This window comes from Salvia miltiorrhiza, chromosome 1 (genome assembly GCF_028751815.1).
Source record: "Salvia miltiorrhiza cultivar Shanhuang (shh) chromosome 1, IMPLAD_Smil_shh, whole genome shotgun sequence".
NCBI lineage: Eukaryota > Viridiplantae > Streptophyta > Magnoliopsida > Lamiales > Lamiaceae > Salvia > Salvia miltiorrhiza.
This window is the reverse complement of record NC_080387.1, coordinates 18,790,244-18,800,752: the sequence shown is the minus strand read 5'-3', so window position 1 is coordinate 18,800,752 and position 10,509 is coordinate 18,790,244. Positions and strand designations below refer to the sequence as shown.

The 10,509-nt window shown below is 42.6% G+C and overlaps 1 protein-coding gene across 1 annotated transcript; it reads right to left on the bottom strand.

Moving 5' to 3' along the window:
* Positions 1 to 958: 958 nt before the first annotated feature.
* On the bottom strand, positions 959 to 1,435 carry LOC130992836 (uncharacterized). Its single transcript, XM_057917625.1, has one exon. The coding sequence runs from the start codon at positions 1,433 to 1,435 to the stop codon at positions 959 to 961; it is 477 nt and encodes a 158-aa protein (XP_057773608.1).
* Positions 1,436 to 10,509: the final 9,074 nt, after the last annotated feature.

The following is a 10,509-nucleotide window of genomic DNA, read 5'->3' as shown; positions in this document are numbered from 1 at the left end:
TCCTCAGCTTGTGTCATCTGGGCTAAGATAGTTGCATTCTTCATGCGAGCCATGCTCTGAAGGCAGAAGCTGCCTGAGCCGAGGGGGATTGGAAAGGGACGATGATAAGTTAGGGGTCGGCGAGGGAGAGATATGAGGAGGAGAAGGGCTCGGCAGTAATGTAGGCGAGAAGAGTTGAGCGCGGTGAGGAGGATTATCGTGGGAATTAGGGCTAGGGTTCGGCGATGGAATATCGCAAAAAAGGAAAGATTATATAGATGAGGGCGAGCGAGGGGGCTAGGATTCGCCGAGGGGGGGAGGGGTCGCGAAGGAGGCTGGTTCGGCTGGAAAGGGTGCTGTTGATAGGATTAAGGCTCGCCGAGGGGACTGCTGGTTCGGCGAGGGGCGGCTGGGGATCGGGAAGTTGGCGAGGGCGATGGAGCGGTCGCCGAGGGAGGATGCTGGTTCGGCTGGAAAGGGTGCTGTTGAGAGGATTAAGGCTCGCCGAGGGGGTTGCTGGTTCGGCGAGGGGCGGCTGCGAGATTATATAGATGAGGGCGAGCGAGGGGGCTGGGAGCGGGAAGAAGATAGGCGAGGGGTTTTTTTTTAGGGCTCGGCGATGAATTAGGGCAGAGGACGGCTGGGAACGGGAAGAGGATAGGCGAGGGGGTGGTAGGGCTCGGCGATGAGGGCTAGTTCGGCGAGGGGCGATGGGAAGACTAGACTAGGGTGAGAGGCGGCTAGGTTAAACTAATTAAAGAGGGAGAAGATATATAGATAGAGTAATTGCTTCAGCAAGGTATATCAGCCTGTACTTCTCATAATCTGCATCATCAACAAAAAATAAAGCTCATCAGCTTACCAACATAAGGCACCAAAACAGGAACAGAAAACCAAGAACAAAAATAAAATAAAATAAAAATGGGTTGCCTCCCATAAAGCGCTCTGATTAAAGTCTAGAGCTTGACATCTGATCTTTTCAGCAATCAGGATTGTGGAGAGCTTGAGACTCCACCACCATTGGAGGGCCATGGTGTTCAAAATACGGCTTGACTCTGTGTCCATTTACAGTGAAGCTTTCATTGGTATTCTCATTGTACAACTCCACTGCACCATGATCAAAAACTTCCCTTAACAGAAAAGGGCCACTCCATCGAGATTTTAGCTTGCCAGGAAACAACTTCAGTCTTGAATTAAATAATAAAACCTTCATTCCCGGGCGAAGCTCTTTGTGACAGATACGGCGATCGTGCAGCCGCTTCACCTTATCTTTGTATATCCGGGCGTTCTCATACGCCTCATTCCTCAGTTCGTCCAATTCCTCCATTTGCAGCATGCGCTGCTTCACAGCAGCGTTCAGATCACAATTTGCTGTCTTAATTGCCCAGTACGCCTTGTGCTCGATCTCTACCGGTAGGTGGCACGCCTTTCCATAAACGAGGCGGTAAGGACTCATTCCGAGCACTCATTTGAAAGCAGTTCTGTATGCCCATAGTGCATCATTAAGTTTTGTAGACCAATCCTTGCGCGATGGCTGAACTGTTTTCTCCAAAATGCCTTTAATCTGTCTATTGCTTGTCTCTGCCTGCCCAGATGTCTGCGGATGATACGGTGTTGCCACCTTATGTGTAATTCCGTTCTTTTTCATGAGCTTTGCAAACAGCTTGTTGCAGAAGTGTTTTCCTCCATCACTGATGATTGCTTTGGGAAATCCAAATCTGCAGAGAATATTTTCCTGCACAAACTTGAGCACCACATTAGCATCACATGTTCTCGTGGGAATAGCCTCAACCCACTTGGACACATAATCTACAGCAAGCAAAATATACTCAAAACCATAAGAGACAGGAAATGGACCCATGAAATCTATGCCCCATACATCAAAAATTTCCACAACCAAAATATTGTGTAGAGGCATTTCATTCTTTCGTCCCAGATTTCCTACTCTCTGACATCTATCACAAGCTAGATAAAAATTGTGTGCATCTTTAAATAAAGAAGGCCAGAATAAACCAGATTGAAGAACTTTATGTGCTGTCTTCTGTCCCCCAAAATGTCCTCCACAATGGGCTTCATGGCACAGACTCAGAACTCGCTGCTGCTCTTCTGCCGGTACACATCTTCTGATTACTTCATCTTTTCCCAGCTTGAATAGATATGGATCTTCCCAGTAATAATGCCTGCACATAGCAAGAAATCTTTTCCTTTCCTGGGATGTCAGATTCGGTCTTAATTCTCCACATGCCAAATAATTCACAATATCAGCAAACCAAGGCACCGAAGTCAATTCATATGCATGCTCGAAAGGAAAAGATTCAGAAATACTTTTGCGATCAGATTCAGCCAAATTATTTTCCAACCTTGACAAATGATCTGCCACAGAATTCTCACTGCCTTTCCTATCCTTAATTTCTACATCAAATTCTTGCAGTAATAAAATCCATCGGATAAGTCGCGGCTTAGCTTGTGTTTTAGTCAGCAGATATCTCAAAGCCGCATGGTCACTGTGAACAATTACCTTAGATCCAATAATGTAAGCACGAAATTTATCTAAAGCAAAAACCACAGCAAGCAGCTCTTTTTCAGTAGTAGTGTAATTTATTTGTGCACTGTTTAAAGTTAAACTAGCATAATAAATTACACGCAACATTTTATCTACACGCTGACCAAGCACGGCTCCTACAGCAGAATTTGATGCATCACACATAATTTCAAAAGGCAAAGTCCAATCAGGAGTAATGACAACAGGAGCAGAACTCAATTTCGACTTAAGCGATTCAAAGGCAAACATGCAAGAATCATCAAAATGGAAAGGCACATCTTGGGCTAGCAGTTTACACAATGGTTGACTTATTTTAGAAAAATCTTTAATGAAACGCCGATAAAATCCAGCGTGACCTAAGAAACTTCTAATTCCCTTCACATCAACAGGAGGAGGCAATTTTTCAATTATCTCAACCTTAGCTTTATCAACCTCAATACCACGCTTTGACACCACATGGCCCAAAACAATACCACTTGTTACCATAAAATGACTCTTTTCCCAACTCAAAGTTAGGCCACTTTCTATACACCTTTGCAGGACTAAATCAATCTTAGCTAGACAATCACTAAAAGATTGACCAAACACAGAAAAATCGTCCATGAAAATTTCCACAAAATTACCTATCATTTCCGAAAAAATCGACATCATGCACCTTTGAAACGTCCCAGGTGCATTGCACAACCCAAAAGGCATCTTCTTCCATGCAAACGTCCCAAATGGAGTGGTGAAGGCTGTTTTGTCTTGATCTTCCGGCGCAATCGCGATCTGATAGTAACCTGACAAACCATCAAGGAAACAGTAAAAATCATGTCCAGCTAAACGGTCTAACATCTGATCAATAAAAGGAAGAGGAAAATGATCCTTTTTCGTAGCGGCATTCAACTTCCTATAGTCGATGCACATTCGCCAACCCGTGACAGGACGAGTCGGCACCAACTCCCTTTTATCATTGAGGATGACAGTGATCCCTCCTTTCTTCGGCACTACATGCACCGGGCTCACCCATTCGCTGTCGGCGATGGGGTAGATGATCCCCTCCGCCAGTAGCTTGAGAATCTCCTTGCGCACCACCTCCATGAGGACGGGATTCAATCTTCGGTGGCCATCTCTTCTTGGCCGAGCTCCCTCCTCGAGGTGAATCCTGTGCATGCATGTGGCTGGACTAATGCCACGAATGTCAGCCAAACTCCATCCAAAAGCTGCCTTGTTTCTCTTCAACACTGACATCAACGCTGTCTCTTGCTCCTGAGTAAGTGCAGATGATATGATCACTGGATTCTCATCCCCTTCTTCCAAAAACACATATTTAAGATTTGCAGGGAGTTCCTTCAGCTCCAACTCGGGTTTCTCGGTCCCCACTGGCTCATCAAGAGGAAGCGTGGTTCTGAGAGCCCTCTCTCTCTCTTCGGCTTCTCTAGCAAACTCTTCCATATCAGCCGATCCTGCAAAGACTTCCACTACCTCCTGCTCCTGCACAAACACCATCTCGGCCAAGCCATCAATAGCATCGATATAGGAACATTCATTAGTAAAATTTGCAGATGGCATAGCACGACTATTATGCACCGAAAAAGACACAGACTCCCCCAACACAGTCATTTTAATGGTCCCATTCTTGACATCAATCAGTGTGTTAGTGGTAGCCATAAATGGTCTTCCTAACAGCAGTGTGTGCTCTCTACCATTCTCATGAACCTCTCCAATTTCAAGTACCACAAAATCAACAGGGACAATCAGTCCACCAACTCTAACCAGAATATCCTCAACTATCCCACGAGGATACCTAACAGACCTATCAGCAAGCTGTAAACACATGCGGGTGGGTTTCAAATTGCCTAACTCTAATTGTTTAAAAATAGAATACGGCATCAAATTAATTCCTGCACCCAAATCTAACATGCCAGTAGCTTCCTTACCATTCCCCAAAGCAATATTAATCACAAAGCTACCTGGATCACGCTGCTTGGTCGGCAAGGGCTGCTGCATGATGGAATTTGCAACTTCTGAGACCAGAATTTTCTCATTGTCCACAAACTTCCTTTTCTTGGAAGCCAACTCCTTGAAAAACTTCACATAGGCCGGGACATTTCTGATCACGTCCAGAAGAGGCAGATTCACATTCACCTTGGCCAGCATGTTGTAGAAATCTGCGAACTGCTGGTCCTGCTTCTCATTCCTTAATCTGCTTGGGAATGGAATCGGTGGTCGATATGGCTTGCTAGACTTGTGCAGCGTCGTCCCTGCCTCTTTCTCTTTCTCCTCTTCTCCTTCTTTTGGCGGTAACTCTTGCTCTTTCCACTCTTCCCTGAAATTCCTTCTTGGCTGCTCTTCTGCTTGAATTTCCACATTGTTATCAACTTTTCTGCCACTGCGGAGAACAGTGACAGCTTGAGCCTGATGAGGCTGCAAACCTTGGCCATGCAATTTCCCGGGCTGCTGCTGCTGCTGAATCTGATTCAAAGTTCCAGATAGCTGCCCCACAGTATTCTCAAGGCGCTTGATGGTAGCGGATTGAGATTCCATGTTCTGCTTTGTCATCTCCATAAAAGATTGCATGGTATCCTCGAGAGACGACTTCTGAGGCTGATTCTGCTTCTGATACTGTTGTGGAGCATGCTGCATCTGCTGAAAATTTCCTTGCTGCATAGGAAATTGCTGAAAATTCCCCTGCTGCATGGGAAACTGCTGATTCTGCTGTGGAAAATACTGCGGTTGGGCAGGAAACTGCTGCTGCTGAAAATATTGTTGCTGGTTCTGAAAACCCATCTGCTGAGGTCTCCGGAATTGATTTCCCTGATTAAATCCTGAACTTGAGCCAGACGCTTGATTTCTCCACCCAAAGTTCTGCTGTCCTCTCCATCCGCCATTGTAATTCTGTTGGCCTTGATTATAATTCTGCCTCTGCTCAAATTGTGATCTACTTGGGAAACCCTGAGCTGCATAAACCTCAGCTTCTCCTTCTGGAGTGTATTCTCCCATTCTCTGACATACATCCACGCTATGGCCAAATTCTCCACAAATTCCACAGATTTCTGTGTTCTGCTCTGGAACGGGTGGATTTTCCACCTTGCTCATCTTGAGCTGTTGTAACTCTCTCATCATAGTGGCCATCTGCTTTTGCAGCTCGCAATTTGGTCCTACTGCATTTGCCTCCACCCGTCGTCCCCGGGTGGTCTTCTGCTGTGAACTCTCCGCCAGTGTCTGAAAAATCTGATTAAGTTCAGCTGCGGTTTTTCTGGCGATGTTCCCTCCTGCAGTGCTGTCCACCATAAATTGGGAGGTGTGGATCAACCCATCATAGAAAAATTGGCTCAACATTGCCGGAGCCAGCTGATGCTGCGGACACTGCCGGAGTAATTCTTGGAATCTTTCCCATGCCTCATGAAAAGGCTCGTCAGCTCCCTGGATGAAAGTCATGATCTGTGTACGGATTTCCTGCGTCTTATGGTTGGGGTAGAATTTTATCATAAACTTCTCACATGCTTCCCCCCAAGTTTTGATGGAATTTGGAGGCAAGGACAACAGCCATGTCCTTGCCCTATCCTTAAGGGCATAGGGGAAGCACTTGAGCTTCAGCTGCTCTTCAGTTATTTCCAGCAGTGGGAAAGTTTGTACTTGAGTACAGAAATCCCGAATGAATTGTAAAGCATCTTCATTTGGCAGCCCGTAGAAAATAGGAAGCAGATTTGCATCATGGGGCTTCAAACTATAGTTCCTCACTGCAGTAGGAAGGACTATAGCCGATTGCGTAGCCCCAATAACAGGCCGGGCGAAATCTCCAAGGACTTGGGGATTGTCTGCCATTTCTTCTTCACGCTCACTTTCAGACTCTTCAGAATGAAAAGAGTGAGTCTCCGTGTCCTCCAGACTGATAAATGAATTCTTTGCTTGTTCGCGATCTTCTTCCACAGAACTTCTAGAACTGGACTCTAATTTATCCCAACGATCTCCAAACAGCTCTTCACTGCAACCCCTGAACACGTTACTAGTTCGATCAATGTTGTCGTTATAGGGCTCCAACTTTCTTTTCAGACTTCGGCGACCCTGCATACACAACACTAACAAACGGATCAAACGCACCGGAGGGAAAAATACAGAGTCAAAAATAAAAACGCAATTAAAAGGAAAAGAAACACAGAAAACAAAGTGACACAATTAAAAACGCCTAAAATCTTCCCCGGCAACGGCGCCAAAATTTGACTCAACTCAAACACTAGTGAATTGACTCGCAATCGTACGAGGTCAATTGCAGTGGGCAAGCTAACCCAAGTCGTCTCTCAAGGAAGATTCAACAGGGCACCTAATCGTGTCACACACAAAAAGCAATAAATCCTAAACACTCTAATCGGTTGGTTTTGGTTGATTAATTAACCTATTGTGCATAATTAAATAACTCAACTTAATCTACTTCAGAAACATAACAAATGCAGAAACCAGCAAAGCTCAAGTACCGATGCCAAATTAAACTATTAAATTCTAGATGGAAATTAAAGGCCGATAAAAGATAACGTAGAAAAGGAAAGCAATTATGGAAACGAAATAAAATGATGAAAATTAATACTCTAACCTAGATTACAGAAATGGAATTGTAAATCATAAAACATAACATAAACGAAACTGAATTCAACAGATTAAAATTAAAAGGAAAATGCGAGTACCAATGAATGTCACGAGAATAGATCCACGCGTCACTGCTTACAACCTCTAAGGAATTCCACTACTGAAAAATGAAAATCTCACTGAAAAACAAAAGCTAACAGGACAAGACTCGAAACCCTAAAAACGTTTTGGTGCCAGAATGTGGGCGGAAGTATGATTAACCTAACACTGAGAGTCTCGCCCCCCCTTTATACTCCAAAATAAAAACACGCTCTTAAGCACGTGGCGTAATCTTATTGGAGTATAAACCTAGTTTGAGTTATTCAGGTCCTCGACTATATGCAGGAGCAGATCGGCGATTGGAAGGTGGAGCTCGGCGAGTTGCTGTGGCGAGGAGATGAAGGCCTCGGCGCTGGGGCTCGGTGATGGGAAGGTGGAGCTCGGCGATGGGGCTGAGATGGCGAGGAGATGAGGGCCTCGCCGAGCTACAGGTCCTCGGCGACCTAGATTGGCGAGGCAGCTGGAGAAACTTGAGAAGGCTCGACCTAGCAGTATTGAGAGATCGCCGAGGGAGCACGTGAGATTGGCGACTGGAAGGTGCATCTCGGCGAGCTAGAGCGGGAGGTCGCCGCGGTGAGAAGTAGAGATCGGCGACCTTTGAAGAAGAAACACGGCGAGCCCTCCAAGGCATCGGCAATCTGGAATAAAACTCGGACTCGGATGTAAGCGTGAGTACACGGGCGCATGCGCCACACGTACTCCACCTTCTTTTGTTCCCAGAAAATACTAAAAATAGACATTACCTTCATTTCCACAAATTCCTACAAAGAATAGGTAATTGTCATTCAAAACACCAATACTCATAAGATATAAGACCAAAATGCACTCACAACTCCCCCAAAATATGAACAAATAGGTACAAATCAGTTATTGTACATCTCATCACTTCAATTTACATTTTTCTTTTGATTTTTGATTTTTTTTACTCCTCTTTTCTTCAATGATGCAGGTGGTTCCTGCACTATTTCAAGCCTTTTCCGCAATACCATACCTGTCTCAGATTATTCTCTAGTTACTTGTGGAGAAAGAACTTTCAATTAGTAATATGTAATATGTGATACGTATGTAATAATTTTCCTGAACAAAAACACTATTTTTTAGACATTATTTTGTGAAATTATTAGTCCTAGACAAATTGTATGAACTACGTGTTAATACAGAACAAATTGAAAATTAAATTGCATGAATCACCCGGTGGTACAGCACGAATCGAAAATTATTAGTAAACCGATTCAGTTTTATATAAATTAATTCATGCAATGAACTATGAGATTCATGCCTGTTGTACACATTAATTGTATCCAAGGTCTAGATTTTCCTTCAGATCAACACGATTTGGAAATTAAATTGCATGAATCACCCGTTGGTACAACACGAATCGAAAATTATTAGTAACTCTATTCAGTTTTATATAAATTAATTCATGCAATGAACTATGTGATTCATGCATGCTGTATACATTAATTGTATCAAAGGTCTAGATTTTCCTTCAGAACAACATGAATTGGAAATTGTATCCAAAGTTCATGGTACTGTGAACTGCATACTGCACAGATTAGATGTCATTCGAGCCATACCCAAAGTTCCCGCGTTTGGAATTTATAGTAGCTCTGATTCGCAGACCGAATATCGACGACAGAGTTATCGATTTAGGGGGGTTTTATCTTCCTTGAATAATCAACCAAATTAAACCCATATCTTTATGTTCAGACTGCCTACAAGCCCTACACACACCTGGTCTCGAATGGAAGTATTGAATCGTTGTTGATGGCAACCGTAAATCTCACAAACGAGAAGAGCAGACACAGCTAGGGCTTGGTTCAAAATGGCGATGAGAGCGAAAAAGAGTTTTTTGGTGGGGGAGAAAGTGAATGAAAAATCAATGTAATCGCATAGATATGTAATCATTCATGAGATATGAAAAATCTTATTTTCCATATTTAATTGGCTCTAATTTCGGAACCGTTTGGTGGGGGAAGTTACATTTTAAATGTCCATTTTATCCTTTACTAGTGGAAATGTCTGAATTGCATGCAAAATATTTATGAATTCCGAATGCACAATAAAAATAGATCTGGGCCATTAATTCATCAAGATCAATGGTCATATATTATTCCTATTTTATACACTAAGGAGTGTTTTCACCCTAGCCCTCCCCTATATATATATATATATACACACAAAGTTGTCCATTTTTTTGCATGTATGCAAATATATTCTATCTTAGTGCGCACAATTGTATCATTATTCTTTAATTTTTTTATTATATTTTAATATTTACAATCCTAAACTTAACAAATTTATTTCCAATTTGAAAATTTAATGGGAATGATGTAGAATTTCTGGATAGGTGGAAGTTGCCTATTATAAATATGAGGAATAAAATCATTTCTATGTATATATGATTTCTGCATTTATATAAGGTTTACTCAAGTGAATTGAATGTGAAATAAGTAAAGAATATACACAAAAAATAAATGAATATGAAGATCCTTTTATAGGGATACAGTTCTATAATGATGATCCATCTTAAAACGAGAAATGAAATAGCAGAGCATGTTTGTCGGAGGCTGCTAAATAGAAAAGGCTGGCAGTGCTGATTTAAGATGATTCCGCCGCGAGCAAGGCGATGATCAGTAGTTGTTCCACGCTTGCAGATCTCGTTTTAGAGAACACTCGAAATTAAGAAGATATTGTTTCAAGAAAGAAGCATTTGAAGTTGTTGATTTTGTAAGATGAAGCAACATTCCTGGATTGTGTTGCGTCCCGTTTGTTTCTTCGTTTTCCTGGTTCGTCTTTTCTCTTTATTAAGTTGATGCAGCAAGACTAAGGCTTTCTCAATTTTGAAACAATCTTTGTTGGAGATTTCGTGAAATTTGTTGGGCTTATTCTTTGTAGATACTTGTGGTGTTGTGTTTGGCTGCTCTGTTGATCCCGATATGGTTCAACAAGGTCGCATCAATCGAAAAGGAAGTGAAGTTGATAGCACACAGCAGCCATCAACATTTCATAGCTGAAATTCACAATGCAGCTGCCTTCTTCTCTCCCAACAATGCTTCAGCCATCAACTTTGCCCGAATTTTGAGTTTCTCTTTGGATAATAATAATGATCTTCACTTCCCAAATATTGAATCAAAGGTTATTGTACATCTCATCACTTCAATTTACATTTTTCTTTTGATTTTTGATTTTTTTTACTCCTCTTTTCTTCAATGATGCAGGTGGTTCCTGCACTATTTCAAGCCTTTTCCGCAATACCATACCTGTCTCAGATTATTCTCTAGTTACTTGTGGAGAAAGAACTTTCAATTAGTAATATGTAATAT

Excerpts from the sequence above, each read along its gene's own strand:
- LOC130992836 (XM_057917625.1), bottom strand. The coding sequence starts at position 1,435 with ATGAGTCCTTACCGCCTCGTTTATGGAAAGGCGTGCCACCTACCGGTA.